Source organism: Neofelis nebulosa, chromosome 3 (assembly GCF_028018385.1).
Source record: "Neofelis nebulosa isolate mNeoNeb1 chromosome 3, mNeoNeb1.pri, whole genome shotgun sequence".
NCBI classification, from domain to species: Eukaryota; Metazoa; Chordata; class Mammalia; order Carnivora; family Felidae; genus Neofelis; species Neofelis nebulosa.
In genome coordinates this window covers 205,968,043-205,983,898 of record NC_080784.1, presented here as the reverse complement: position 1 = coordinate 205,983,898, position 15,856 = coordinate 205,968,043, and the positions used below count along the sequence as shown (strand labels likewise).

The window sequence follows — 15,856 nt, the reverse complement described above, 5'->3', positions numbered from 1 at the left end:
CCTCCTGGGCTTGGGGATGATGAAATGGCACCGTGGGGGGATCCCCAGATGGCAGGGAGGGGATGCTCCTGTGGCCCCGGCACAACCCGCATCCTGCCCAGCAGGGACCTTGTGGCCCACCCTCAGCCCTGCCCCGCCCACACTCGAGGCCCCGCCCAACCTGCAACCCACCCTCAGCCAGGCCCCGCCCAACCCCACGGCCCACGCCCAGACAGGCCCCGCCCACACTCGAGCCCCCGCCCAACCTGCAGCCCACCCTCAGCCAAGCCCCGCCCAACCCTGCGGCCCACGCCCAGCCAGGCCCCGCCCAACCTACAGCCCACCCTCAGCCAGGCCCTCTCCACCCTGAGGCCCCACCCACCCCCAACCATGCCCACCTTGCAGCCCACCCTCAGACAGGCCCCGCCCACACTCGAGGTCCCGCCCAACCTGCAGCCCACCCTCTGCCAGGCCCTCCCCACCCTGAGGCCCCACCCACTCCCAACAAGGCCCCCACCCTGCAGCCCACCATCAGCTAGGCCCCGCCCACCCCTGAGGCCCCGCCCCACGCGGGCCCAGCCGGCACCTGAAATGCAGACAAACAGGCGGTGGATCAGGTCGTGGCTGCCGTGGAACCTGGACCGGATCTTCTCTCTTGTGGCCAAGGGGACCGTCTCCAGCCCGGCCTTGTCTGAGGAACCTGAACCGGCCGTGGGGCCACTGCACAGAGGAGATACAGGGTGTGGGGGGCACGGGCACCGCCAGGGGCTCCTGGAGCCTGAAAGCCAGGAGCGAGAACCAAACTCTTTTTGCCCTGGAGGCTCCCACTGCACCACAGCCGAGCTGCCGGGAGGTACTGGTAGCTTCAGAGTGTCATCAAGGTCACAGGCACCACCTAACAAGCCAGCCGGCACAGCAAGGCTCCTAGCCTGGCCATGCCCTGTCTGCTGCCCTCACTTTGCTGTAGCCACTCTCAACTCCTTTCTCTCTGCTGGTGTAGACCACCTGGTGTGGACTCACATGCTCAGCACCACCCCCCCCCTTCTCCCTCCGACTGACATCATCTACTGACTTCCTCCTAGAACTCGCCCACCTACACCCTGCACAAACGGGACTAATTTGGATAAAGGGTCTTTGCAGCTGAGATCAAGGTACAGACCCGGAGAGGAGAAAGTCATCTTGGATTATCGGGTGGCCCTAACCCCGTGACAAGTGTCCTTATGAGAGGAGACGCAGACAGACAGGGCCTCCCAGCTGTGAAGGATGAATTTCTGTTGTTTTAACTCCCTGCGTGTGGGGCTTTGTTACTAACACAGGGTTTGGCTCCCACCATGCACGTCCCTGCTCCTCCCCACGGGGGGGGGGGGGGGGGGGCGCGTCTGCCCCACTTCAGGTGCCTCCAATTCTTACACGACTCCTCTCCTTTCTTCTCTATCCTCCTGTCCTACAATCTGGCAGTTTCTCGTTTCCCTTTCAGCTTTCCCCTTGACGTTTTAATTGATGCTCTCCCTGCGGCTCCATAGACGCAAGTCTTTTAAACGTGGCCAACGGCTGCCTGCACTACCTCCTTCTCCTTTCCGGGAGGTAGTGGATCTGCCTTCCATGCCAGAGGCCTGGTCCTTGGTTGTCCGTCCCGTTTCAGAGGGAGGCACTGAAGGCCGCATGGTGTAGGTGGAACAAAGGCAGCCTCGCACTGCTGGGGCCACAGCTTCAGAGAGAGAACTTGGCACCAGCTGCCCAAGCTCCCACCCCGGGGGCTGCCACTGGCACGCACGTGGAACTCTGCCCTTGTGGCCCGCAGACGTGGCAGGATCTTCACTGTGGCACTGGTTGCTCAGCGATGGGGCCATCTAGTCTTGCAGGGGCAGAGTCGACAGAGGCAGAGGGGGGCGGGTCACAGACCCTCACACACTGTGTGGGTCCCTCACATGGCGCAGAAACATGCAGGACCGCCCTAGGTCTTATGTGGGGGTACGTCCAGGGAGGAAAGACCATTAAGAAGTACAAAGATGTGACACGCCTGAGGTTTGGGGCCATTGTCTGCCCCCCCCCCAGCCCCCGTCCGGTACAGAGGGAGGCTGGGCTGCACGGGCTCCCTTCCTTTCGTCAAGGGCGGTGTGAGAGTTCATGCGTTTTTGCCACACTCTACAATAATGAATATCCACTATGAGTATTTAATGCTTCCCTGGGCCACGGAGAGGTGAGGGCAGGCTGGCAGTGTGAGGCTGGGTGCACCTGTGCCAAGCTGGCACCCTCGGGCAGGTCTACACCCTCTCCTCCTGAGTCGTGGAGTTTCCCGGACAGGCCCCGGACTTTCAGCCTGAGCGTGGGGGACCTGGCTGCCCTCCACCTGCTGTCCCCACCCTGGGAGCTGAGTGAGGAAAGGGGGAGGGGACTTCACTGTTCACAACGTCAGTTACCACTCAGCGTCCCCAGTGTCAGGTGACAGCTTTGCCCAAAAGATTTGGGAGCAGGGGCTCAGATAAATACCACACACCCGTGTTCACAGAAGCTTGCTCTCCAACCCCACCAACAGATAGTGGATAAACAGTGTGGTCCCCACAGTGGGACGTTATTCGACCATAAAAGGAAGTTCTGCACACACTACAAGGACAAACCTGGAAGACACCAGGCTGACTGAGACAAGCCGGTCACGGAAGGTCCCATAGGGTGTGATTCCATTTATGCGAACCATCGAGAAGAGGCAAGCCTACAGACACAGAAGGCAGAGGAGGGCTGTGGGGCCAGGGGCGAGAGATGGGGAATGACCGATTGATAACAGGTACAGGGTTTCTTTACGGGGTGGTGAAAATGTTTGCCAAACTGTGAATATAAAATAAAGGAATGTTTTCTTGCAATCATCTAGTGAACTCACATTTGGGAAATAGTTCATAAGTTAAATGTCTGTCATCAGTGGGCTGGCTCAACAAATCATCAGGTCACATCCATACAATTTCCATTTTGTAGAAGGGACAGATGCTAGAAATGTTAAAATATTAAGTGAAAAGGCAGCATTCTAAAAATTAGGGAGATCATATGTACATAAGGAGAGACAGGGAAACGCAATAAAAGCAAAGCATTAATATCACGTATATTTGAGTGGTGGGACCATGGATAAACTATGCTTTTCCAAAGTGTCTTCTGGGAGCAAGTATTACCTTTGTGATCAGAATGAACGTGATTTCCAGGAGAGAGGAAGCGCCCGTCGGCAGCAGGTGGCACCACAGCCCTGCCTGTGGCGGGAGCTCGTCCCAAGCCGAGACAGAAGCGGCTCGGGGCGCCCCCTGGGGGTCAGCCCTGCAGCCCCAGCCCCGCAGATCCATGCTCCGGAGGCCCTGGACGATGTGGGGCGACCAGCACACAGAAACCAGGGGAAGGGCCCTGACCCCACAGAGAGTTGAGGCCATGAAGGCTCCCTGAGGCTCTGGTTGAGCAGGGTAGGGGGGCCGGTGGAGAGAGAGGGAGAGGGACAAGGACTCCACAAAGACACTGATCCTAGGCAGAAAATCGGCTTCAAGGGGCTCGGGGAACAAAAGACCAGACTGCTGCAGGAAGAATTTGACCTGGGACCTGAGCCTGGGTCTAGTCGGTCTGCCTGGTCCCCGGGGGCCACAGGGATGGCCACTGTCTGGGCACTGCCCAGGGCCTGTGGATGCTGATCCTGCAAGGGCAGTTGCTAGACTGCTGGCCCATGGCAGGCACTGGACCCTTGGCGGACGCCACACAGGCTGGAAGCAGAGGGCCACTCGCATCTATAGGACACACCCCGTCTCCGCACACACCCCGTCTGCCAGGGTCTGCCCCTTCCGCTTCACTGCCCAGGCAGCAGGCTGACAAGGGCTGGTGGGGCCCTGGTCGGCCTGGGGACTGTGTTCAGCGGACTGGACCCAGGGCTCCTGCAGAGCCCTGCCTCGCTCGGCATGACCACAGGGCCGCCCCCGGCGGACTCACTGAGGGGAATCACCTTAGGCCTCAGAGGAGCCCAGCACCTGCCAGGACTTGCCAGGCAGGAACTCCCCTGACCGTGCCAGGGGCCACCCCAAGGAGCTGCAGCTCCTACCAAGATTACAGAAGGCCCAGGACAATGAATCTTTTCAAACAAGTCAGAACATGTCTTTCCTCTGCTGAAACCTTCTACCCCTGCCTCTCAATTAGTCCAAGTAAAAGCAAAAAGCCTTATTGGGCGAGGCTTACGGTGCCTGGCCTAGTCTGGACCCCTCTCTGTCACCCTCCCCTCCCACACCCTCCACTCACTCAAGCTTCTCAAACTTGGTCCTTGTTGTCACAGACAAGCCAAACATGCCATGGCCACAGGGCCTTTGCACAGATATCAGTGGGCCCAGAATGCTCCTTTTCTGGATACCCCCAGACGCCTCTATTTGGTATGCTCTATTGCAAGGGCCTTCCTTGACCACAAACAGGACCCCCCCACCCCCACCCCCACCCCCACCCCAGCTCTCTTCCTGACCCCACCCTGCATTCTGCTCACAGGGACACTCAGCATCCTGACATAGCACGTGTGCGCTGACTGTGTGTCTTACTCTGGGAGAAGGCAAGGTTGGCTCGGCAGCTACTTCCGTTCACTGCTGTACCCCAGCATCAAAGACAGCCCCCCACCCCACACTAGCCTCCCAATCTGTATCTGCTGAACAAAGAATATGAATCCATTAGATATGGAGGAGAACCGGAAGTGGGTTCCCTGGGAATAAACGCTTTCTGCACAGTTGTAATGCCGCATGGGGTTCAGGAAAAAGAGCAGCCAGCAGGGCCTCCTCACCCTTCTGGTGTCACAACTCCTCTGGGAAGAATGGGGGAGCCCCCCCAAAGATGTGTTCACGTCAAACCCCCAGAACCTGTGACTGGGGCCTTATTTGGAAAAAGGATCTTTGGGGATGTAAGTAAGCATAGGATCTCGAGAGGAGCTCATCCTGGACTGTCCGGGCAGGCTCTGAATCTGACGACAAGGGTCTTTCTAAGAGGAGGAGGGGAGACACCCAGACAGGAGGCTGAGTGTGGACAGAGGGGGACAGAGGACGCGGCCATAAGCCCAGGAGCAGCTGGAGCCTCGGGGGGCCAGGACAGGCAGGAAGGACCCTCCCTGGGGGGAGGGGGGGGGCCTCCCGAGGGAGGGTGGCCCTGGATTTTGGACTCTGGCCTCCAGGACTGTGACAAGGGAGGTCTCTGTCTTCCGAAGCCCCCGATGTGTGGCAGTTCGCCCCTGCTGCCCCGGGGAAGCCGGTCCGGACACAGCCGGAAACGTGATCCCACCTCCATCGCTCACCTGCTGGGCCCAGAAATTGCTCCCTTAGGCACAGAATGGGCACGAGGATAGCCACCGATGGGCCCAGCGAGGACAAGCCCGATCACAAGCACGTGTGGCCGCGAGAGGTGGGGCCGTTGTGGCAGGGAGGACACAGCCGGCTCCTACCGATAAGGCCCGCTCGCGCTTGCCAAGCCTTCAAAAGAGGTGGTCACATTACACATATAATTATGGCTGGAATCGTTTAAGGGACGCTAAGCTCATAATCAGTGTTTAAACCTCTAGGGAAATTGCTTTGCCGGGAGGTGTGTGTTTGCTATGTTCGTTCCACAGATTTGCAGCGGGCGAGGGGGCGCCGAGGAGTGGAGGGAGAAGGGGCTCCGTGAGGGTCCTGCCTAGCACCTGCTGTCCAGGGCGGCGGTGAGGCGGGGCTGGAAGAGATGCGGAGGCAGAGGGGCGCGGGGCTGCCTGGCACCTTGAGCTGGCGGGTGACGCTTCTGATGCAAGTGCCCGGGCCCAGGGCAGAGTCTCGCTCCCCCTCGGCATCCCGGGGCCGCCCACAGCCCCACCGGCGGGGAGATGGGGGGTCCCCAACCATGCTAGGGTGGTGGAACTGACACACACCTTCCCCACCCACCGGGATGTCCTGGGTGGGTCTGAGTGCACGTGTGTCTACGTACGTGTGAATGCGCGTCACAGTGTGCGTGTGCGCGCGTACGTGGGATGTGTGTGCACAGTGTGAGCATGCACACTCAGAATGGTGGCACACCCAGGACAGTGGCTGCACAGGGGTGCCAGAGGCTGGCCACTCTCCCAAGTACTGGGCAGGGACAGAGGGACAGGAGAGCGACAGGACCAAGGGTTCACTCGGACTGGCAGCAACCTCACCTGACTCCGCAGCAGTTTTCAAACAAACTCCTTTCCAGAACATGTCATGTTACAGGCTTGTATTGCTTAAAAGACGTAACTCATTCGCCTGTGACCTGTGCATGAATCCTGTCATGTTTTGATACTAATGGAAAGATTTTAAAAGCGAGATCCTGGGTGTGTACATGTTGAAGAGAGACCATCAGCCAGGAGCCGCTACAGTTCACCAGGTGGGAACCAGCTCACTCCCCACATCCTGGCTGCCCCGCACTGGCACCAGGATGGGACTCACGCCCCCAGCCGCACCCTCCCCACCGCCCGCTGTGGCCTCCTGAGCACGGTCAGTTCTGAGGAGGTGAGAGGCTGCCCCGGGCCTGCACCCCAACTCTACACCACCAGAAGGCGCCTGGGCCTCACTGGCCGGGGATGGGGCCAGGACTCAGAAACAAGCCCTCCAAGGCCAGGGCAGCCCCTAAGAGAGGGGGGGGGGCCTTCACCGCCGGTGGGAGTGGATGGGGCTGGAGACGGGGTGACGCCAGAGTCCACGCACGCGGGCTCCTGTGACTACAAAAACAACAGTGGTCTCTGCGTGCCGCACGCGAGTGTGGGTTCACACCGCCATCCCTCACAGGACGTGGAAGGCTCCCTGTGCACCTGTGTCCAGCCTCGTGACTGTGGGCGAATCGCTCCGTCCCCGAACCTCACTGTTCTCTTCCGTAAACGGCAATAGTTAGCAGGGACAGAGATGATGCTTTGAGAGGGGGCCACTCCCGCCTCTGACGAAGGCTCCGTAAGCCGCAGGGCCTCCCGGCAGAAGCCCAGACACAAGGCAGTGATTTCCGGTGATGTATGAACAAACACCACAGTACACAGATCCGTGTGCCGTGGGGTCCCGCGGGCGCTCCGGGCGCCGCCCACCCCTCTGCCCTCCCGCCCGTGCGGTCTACCCTCGCTGGCTCCCATGGCTGTCGGAGAAGCAGCGGCCTGCTCCCACTCCAGAGTCACAGGACCCCCACAGGACCCTGGGGCCGATCGCTGAGGGACTGCAAAAACTGGCAGTTTGGTCCAAACAGCAAATGTAAACAATATACTGAAAATTAGCTGATGTCTCCATTTCCTCTGATTAAGGAGCATTACCACTGATGTCCTAAGAGATGAGCAAGCACCTTTACATCTCTCTCCCTTTCCTACTTCAGTGAGTCCATGGACCCCTGCCCTGCCCAGGCCGGTCAGGCATGGCGGGTCCTGCCCTTGGCTCCCATCTGGGAGGCAGAAGCAAGAAATCAGAATCCCATTGATACCTGTGTCAGTTACGGATAGTCACCATACAGCAGGGAGGGCTTCCTGGAGGAGGCGGCATGGCATGAGAAGAGTCTATGAGTCCACGGAGACCCCCAGTCTCCCCACACCTGGGGCCCACAGCACCCTAGGACACCCCCCGACCTCAGGCAGCCCTGCCTGGCCCCTGCTGCCTGCAGAGTTCTGATGTGGTTCTGCTGCTGTGAACTCTGTGGAGACAGGACCTTCTTGGCCTCCCTGTCTCCCCATCTTTCCACCACCTTTCTGCTGCAGCTGCTCCCCAGGTCCACACTTCCCCAGGGCTCGGTATGTCCCTGTGAGGGGCATTTTCTGCCAGACGCTGGCCTCAGGGCCCACTGCCCTGGAGAGCTGCCAATGGATCTCCGCATCTGAGAAGGGCCTACCTCTCTCCCACTCCAGCCCTGGTTGCCGGGCAGGGGTCTCTACCTCCCAGGAAAACCAGCAGAGAGACTGGTAGGTGACCCAGCTCTGACAGGATCAGGCCCTAGTCTGAGAAGTCAGGTACGGTTGGAATTGGGGTCATGAGGCCCTGAGCTGGGTCCTAGGGCCACAGTGGACCAGCGGCACCTGCCCTTGAGGGGCTCTGGGGTGGTGACAAGGAGGAGGGGACCCCCGAGGGGACCCTGCACATGGCCACTGCTCCAGGGGGAGGTCTGCCATGGGCAAGAGTCCCAGGGCCGGGCTGGGAGTCCCTGGAAATTAGCACAGGCTGAAGGCTTCTGGCATCATCACCTCTGCCATCTGGGCAGAGGAAGGTGATCTCCCGGAGCCTCAGTTTACTGGTCTGTAAACTGGGAAAACAATGCCACCCGTGCAGGGTCCTCCGAAGAAGGACATCCAGACACATACGGTGGAGGGTGGGGCTGGGGGTGCGTGTGATTCCCCCCTTTGCTGTAACACGGGGAGAATGCACAGCTTCCCCAAGGGCAAGGGGGCTGTGAGGCTGGGGCCAGGCTCCCACACTACCACTGTCAAAGAGGTCGGCTGTCCAGAGGCTTAGGCAGGGGATGGACATCAAGCAGGGCCCAGCCCAGAGGCGACCGAGGGTCTGCCCCACACTGTTTGTGGGCACATCACCCCCCAGCGGAATCCCACTGTGAAGCAGCAGCCCCAAGACCACCCGGGCCGTGTGCCAGGCTCCCAGACTCCCTGCAAATACCACCTGGTCAGCCTGGTGGGTGATGTTCATCCAGAAGGAACACAGGGGCACAACTGTCCCTACAACACTGGGGGACAGCCAGGAAGCCTCAGTGAGCCCCCTTGTCACCAAAGGATGCTCTGCAGGGCCCCCAAAACCTTAGGAAGTTCTGGGGACCTGTGACTTCCCCGGACAGGGAGGACAGACAGCAGATGTCCTGCCCAGTGCCCACGGTCCTTGCTGAGCCATCCCTGCCTGACAACAGATAGATGGGGTGGCCAGCAGGGCCCGTCAGAGTTCTTCCCCAGACACAGGCCACAGGAAGACCACACAGGCCGCTCCCCCTGGAGCCCAGAGGGAAAGCCTGGTGGCTCTCAGGTCCATCTTGTCTCGAGTGACCCCAAGCCTGCTGGTACCCGAGGAGGGTCCACAAAACAGGGGGAACCCCTCCAGGGTTGAGGAGGGCCTGATGCCCTGGTGCCTCCCATGTTGCCATGACGACCCTCCATTCATCCCGCAGCTACCCCGGCAGGTCCCGTGTGTCCCCAGGCCCTGGCACACCCACCCTGCCCAGCCTTGCCCACTCATGAGACTACAGCCCTGTCACCGACAGCCCCCGGGAGACACTGTCCAGAGCTGGGGCTGCAGAGCCGGGCAGGGCCCCGAAGCAGCCGCTGACGCAGGCAGCTCCTCCCAGCCTGCCTCCCCGCTCCCTCTGGGCTCGCTGCCCGCCCCGGGCACTGCCTGGCCCTTCGCCACCCTGAGGTCAGGTGCACACTCGGCTCCCTCTGTGGAGAGGGGTGGGAGCCGTGGTCCCACTCCTCTGGTGGCATGGCACAGCCCAGCTCTGGAGAAGGTCCCATGGTTGGGTTATGGGAACCTGATCCTCACGCTCTACTCTAGAAAAGCCAGGAAACACAGACGAGGAAAAAGCGCACGTCCGTGTGTATTTTATAAACACGTGTGGTTGTCACATGAGCAGAGGGGACTTGTGTTACCTTCCGCTGTCGTAACTCACACACTCTTCCTGCACTTTTGCTGCTTTCAAAAGCTCTCAGAACATAAGGCGCCAGGGCTGATGAACAAAGCAGCGGGTGAACTTGACTGTGGACACCGCCTGGTGTCCCTGTTGGACCACACTCAGCAATTTAAACCTGCTTTCTCTGGTTTCTGCCTCCGTGAAGGTGGGAGGAAGTGTCGTACAGGGGAGGTGGCCTTGCAGACAGGGATTCACCTGGCCCCATGGGGTGGAGCAGGCGACCCCACGAGCCCTCGAGGGTGCTGCTGGGGCTGCACCCCGTGCCCTCCCCTCCATCCCGCATCCCGAGGAGAAGGGGTCAGTGCCTACCAAGCACACTGCACCCCTGCTCAGAGCCCTTCACCCTGCCCCGTGGAGCCCTGCATACAGAAGGAGTGGGCAGGCCTGGGGCTGCAGGGAGCGCGATGGGATGGTTGTGCCTGGAGACCCAGAACTGTAGGCCAGTCCCCTTCCCCTGGAGCTGCCCCTGCAGCACGCCCCCTCCCCCCACCGAAGCCACGAACACCCACATACCAAACACCCTGGCTGGGATGAGGGCACAGACCCTGCCTGGGAAGCAGGGCTGCACTGAGTGGAGGGCCAGCGGCCCAGAAGAGGTCCGCTGCAGGGGCAGGAGTTTGAGGGAAAGAACCCAGGATGTGAGATACCAGATGTGAACCCTGAGGTCCCCCTCCAAATCCCAGGGCATCCTCCTGAGGCCAGCTGCCTTCCAACCCTTGGTGGCCCCTCATTTTCACTTGATCTAGGGCAAGGATGTTCCCCCAACCAAGCACCCTAAGTCATACCCTCCAGCCTAAGGGACGTGGTGTGGGGGCTGGCAGGATGGGTGAGAAGACGTGAGACTCGAGGCTGGGCTCTGGGGATGGGCCCAGGGGTCCTGCAGTGGGCCCCCAAACTGGAGTCAGACAGATGAGAGGGTCTCTGAGCTCCTGCTTCCAATCTGTGAAGCAGGGACACCAGTGAAATGTTGCTATGGGACTCAGTGAGGCCACAGAGGCAAATTTTCCCATGGGTTTCATCAAAGGCACATGGTGACTTGGTATAACAGGGAGGGATGTCATGGCAGAGAGGGAGGGGACAGTGACCCAAGGAGCAAACAAGGACCAGAGGCACAAGAGTGCAGAGAGCACCTGGAAAGCTGACACTAGGAGGGTACAAAGGGGCAGTGGCGGGGCAGTTGCCCAGGGTCCAAGAGACCAGGAGAGTAGGGAGCCCTGGGGAGTTCCAAGCAGGGGACCATCACCCAGCTATTTGGTATCAGCCTGTCTGAGGGGACGTCAAGAGGACAGGGTAGGAACTGAGGACAATGCAAGTAAACTCCTCCACTCACTGAGGAAGAAATGGGTAACTGAGCAAACCTACATCCAGTAAAAACATTGAAGCCAAAAAGCCTTCCCATGAAAATGCTAGGCCCAGACAGCTTCACTGGTGAATTCAAACTAATATCTAACTAGCATCTAATTCAAACTAATATCTAAGGCAGAAAGAATACCTGCTCTACCAAACTCTTCTGGAAGACTGAAGAAGTGAAAGGACTCCCCAACTCATCCTAGGTCTCAGCTTTGCCCTGATACCCAATTCTGAAAAGGACATTATGAGAATAGAAAACTATTGCCCAGCATTCCTCACAATCAGATGCAAAATTCTTAATAAAATTTTAGCAAATCAAAACCAACAATACATAAAAAGGGTAATACCTAATGGCCAAGCAAAGTTCATCCCAGGAAGGTAAGATTCACTTAACATCTGAAAATCAATCAATGTAATTTATCACATTAATAGACTAAAAAAAATAAATACTATATGATCATCCCAAAAGATACAGAAGAAGCATTTGAGAAAATCCATCGTTTCTTGGTAAAAACTCTCAGCAAGCTGGGGATAAAAGAGAACTTACTGGACCTGATAAAGGGCGCCTATGAAAATCCTGCAGCCAACAACAGACACTAAATGCTTTCCCTCTGAGATCAGGAATACAGCAAAAATATCCTGTGTCAAATCTATTCAACATTGTACTAGAGGTCCTTGCCAGGGCGAAAATGCAAGAAAGAGAAGTAAACAACATCCGACTGAAAAGGAAATATAAAATTGGCTTTTTTTTCACAGATGACATCATCATCTGCAGGAAATGTGATGAATCTTCATAAAAACTATAATGAATAAAGCGAGTTTAGTAAAGTTGTAGGAAATAAGATCAATATATAAAACTCAATTGCACCTCCCATATTAGCAATGAACAATTGGAAACTGGAATCATAGAACAATATAATATCACATCAAAAATATAAAATACTTAGGGATAAATCTGATCTGACAAAAGATGTGCAAGACTTCTACAATAAAAACTATGAAAGTTTGCTGAGAGAATTAAGAGCCTAAATAAATGGAGAGATATACTATGTTCATGAACTGGAAGACTTGATCTTATTAAGGGGTTAATTCTTCCCAAATTGATCTACAGATTCAACAAAATTCCAGTCAAAATCCTAGCAGGCATTGTTTTTCGTTTTTGTTTCATATAAATTGACAACTGGTCCTAAAATTCATAGAGGACCCGGAATAACCAAAACAACTTTGAAAAAGAAGGAAGTTGTAGATTTACACTACCTGATGTTAAGCTACATTTTAGGGGCACCTGGTTGGTTCAGTCGGTTAAGGGTCCAGCTTCAGCTCAGGTCATGATCTCGCGGTCCATGAGTTCGAGCCCTGCATTGGGCTCTGTGCTGACAGCTCCAAGCTTGGACCCTGCTTCAGATTCTGTGTCTCCCTCTCTCTCTGCCCCTCCCCCACTCACGCTCTGTCTCTCTCCCTCTCTCTCTTTTTTTCAAGATAAAATATTAAACAAACAAAAAAAAATTTTTTGAACGCCAGCTGCCCATACATCACAGTGTGATATTGGTATTAATATAGACAGACCAATGAAACAGACTAGTGAGTCCAGAAACAAACCCACACATATATACTTGACTGATTTTTTTTTTTAATTTTTTTTTAATGTTTTTTATTTATTTTTGGGACAGAGAGAGACAGAGCATGAACGGGGGAGGGGCAGAGAGAGAGGGAGACACAGAATCGGAAACAGGCTCCAGGCTCGGAGCCATCAGCCCAGAGCCTGACGCGGGGCTCGAACTCACGGACCGCGAGATCGTGACCTGGCTGAAGTCGGACGCTTAACCGACTGCGCCACCCAGGCGCCCCTATACTTGACTGATTTTTGATGAAGGTGCAAAGGCAATTCAGTAGAGAAGGGATGGTCTTTTTCAACAAATGGTGCTGGAGTAATTGGTTTTCCTTATGCAAAACACAGTAAAATTTTGATCCATACCTCACACCATATACTAAGTTAATCCTAAATTGATCATAGACCTAAATATAAAAACCAAAAATATAAAACTTCTAGAACAGAAGAAAAACCTCTGTGACTTTGGGTTATAAAAATAATCCTTAGATCTGATACCAAAACTACAATCCAGGGAAGAAAGAAAGTTGATAAATAGGACTTCACTGAAATAAGAACTTCTATTCTTCAAAAGATACTCAGAATGAGAAGATAAGCCACAGGCTGGGAGAAAATATTTGCAAACTGTATTTCTGATAAAGGGCTCCTGAGTGAATGAAGAACTCTCAAAACTCAGTAAGGAAACCACCCAGTTGAAAGAAACAGCAAAAGATTTGAATACAGTAGAGGCTTCCCCCAGTTAGATAGGCTGATGGCACTCGAGTGCGTAAGATGCTGAACGTCAGCAGCCCTTAAGGAAATGCAGGCTGAAACCACCATCACGATACCACTTCAGGCCATCAGAACAGCTCAAGTTACAAAGCCTGACCACACCATGGTTTGGAGATGTGTGGAGGAGCTGCACCCTCACTCCACATGGCTTGGCTTACTCTATGCCGGTTACCTTTGACTAAAGCTGGTGAAACCGGTTAGAAATACCAGACTGGGCGTCCGAACTGTGCTCATGTGTTACTGCCTCTAATGCTGTGCCTTCCTCTTGGACTAACATTACTGCTCCCCTTGTCTGACTAACCTCGCTGGGCTTTGCCATGCCTGCCCTCCCCTTCTGCTTCCCCCCGTGTCCCCTCTGTCCTCCTGGCACCTTGGGCTTTGTTGGACCTGCTGCCTGGGACACATCTCCTCCCTCCCCACCTTCCATTCAGGTCTCAGAGGATGTCACCACCCCAGGAGGCCCACCCTGATTGCTCTGACTGCTGGAGCTGCCCCAGAGCCCACCCATCACTCTCCACCTTATGCATGGATTTTGTCTTCTTCCTGGCACTGGCCGATGGACAGTGGACAGTGTGGGGAGGGCAAGGAAAAGAGGAGAATGGGACCCAGGGGCACAGCTGACGGTGGCAAAGGCGGTGGAGGCGGCAGGGTGGGAGAACGTGAGATGTCTGGGGTGCAGGGAGAAGCTGTCTGGAATGAGAGGGCCTTTCCGGGCATGCTGGGTCAGCAGGGGGTGGAGGCCAGGACGGAGCTGTCCCGGGTGCTGATGCAGCGGTCACCATGCAGCCACTGCCTGGAGCACAGCCAGGCTGGATGTGCTCTCTCCAGCTCCACACCCTGCTATGAGTTTGTAAGACAGACTGTGACAGCAGTGAGGCCCCACAACGAGAAGGGCATGTCCCTCCCAGGACCCCGAGGACCCAAGTGCCTCCTGCGTGCAGGCACTCCACCGCCCTCCAGGGGTTCTAGCGGCTTGGGCCTTAGTCACTGTGCATGCTGCAGGTTGCATGGTGGTGCCGGTGAGGGGCTCAGGGGACTCAGGGAGAACCCAGCCCTGACCTGCCCTCTGACCTCATGCCAGTGCTCGGCTCCGGTCCCACCCCGTGCCAGCAGAGCAGCCCCGTCATGTAACAATTGACTTGATGACAGTCATTACGCCTAATCTGTTTTTTGAGAGTCTAATTAATTCCAAGTCCTTCTCTATTTTTAAACCACTCAATCATTCCTGTTTTTCCTTCCAGGGACAGGACATGGTGGGAGGCCTCCCTGTTCTTTGCACAGTGGTGGGGACACCGGCCGCAGGGACGGATGGCAGTAGCAGCAAGGCCTGCACCCAGTGTCCAGCCCTAGAATGGCTCTGGCAGAACCAGCAGTGATGTGTGTGTCCCGATGGGGACGAAACAAGGCTTCATGGGGCAGGACCTACTGCCCAGGGTCCCACAGCTGCCAGAGAGAGGTTAGGGTCAGGCCCGGGCTCGCTCTGTCACCCCGTTCCAGAGCTGGTGTTCTGCTGAGCCCCGCAGAGAGCCCAGCAATGGGGCGGGTGGGGCCCAGCCAGGAAACATCTCCTCCAAGTCTCCGCTCACTGAGAGGCCAGTCAGCCCAGGTAGTGCACAGTCCTTACTGCCCCCATGCCTTGACTGGCATCCCCTTACCTTTGAAGGTGCTGGCTCAGGACTGGTTCCCGAGAGCACCCCCAACCACCCCGACTACCTGCACCAGAATCCGAGGCTATTGATATTACACAGGAAAGGGAAGCACGCCCTTCCAAGTCGTGGAGGCCAGAAGATAGCAGTAGACCTTGGACACTGATGAGGCCCCACCCAGGGCAAGGGGCTGACCCCAGGCCTGGAACGGCCGACCTGACTCCGTCTGCTGGAGGGAAAACTGATTCGGTGATGTGTGCACAAAGCACATCAGAAGAGCCGGTCCCACACCTCTGGGGAAGGTTTCCACATGATGGAGGATTCACCACTCACCACATACTCTGGGGGAGGTTTACCCTGTGCAGCCCCTGGGCTGGGCACTGGGGCAGCACCGAGGTCTGCAGGCATCTCAAACAGTTCCCACTGTATGGGGAAGAAGGTCAGTGGGGCCCTGGGGGGAAGCTAGAGCCGGCCTCCTCTCTGCAGCCACAGGCATCCCCAGGGCCCCGACGCCTCTGAGCCTGCGTCCCGACCCTGGCAAAGGGCAGAGGAGCTCAGGTGGAACCACGACAGGGCCACAGCACAGAGGAAGGCAAGGAGTTCACTGGAAAAGGAGCCAGGCAGGCAAGACTCAGGTTCAGTGAGGAGGTGATGCTGGAGGCCGGCCTCCTCCAGAGTCTGTCAGCACGGGACAGAGTCCCACCGCGGTGCCCGAGATAACCCTGCCTGGTGGTCACACCACCAGTGAAGAGTGGGAATCAGACCCAGAAACAGTGAAATCCAGTGATGTGATGGGGAGGTAAAGTCAAGACTGGAAATAGGAGCAGTCAGTAACAATCCTGAACCAAGGCGGTGAGTAACAGTGGGTGAGTCACAG

At 56.7% G+C, this 15,856-nt stretch overlaps 1 protein-coding gene across 3 annotated transcripts in view; it reads right to left on the bottom strand.

Moving 5' to 3' along the window:
- ZFYVE28 (zinc finger FYVE-type containing 28) overlaps positions 1–15,856 on the bottom strand; it is a 120,130-nt gene that overhangs the window by 6,967 nt on the left and 97,307 nt on the right. For all 3 annotated transcript variants that reach the window (XM_058719623.1, XM_058719622.1, XM_058719624.1), the window contains exon 9: positions 566–699. In XM_058719623.1, coding sequence (XP_058575606.1) covers positions 566–699 — 134 coding nt within the window. The remainder of the gene's footprint in view (positions 1–565; positions 700–15,856) is intronic.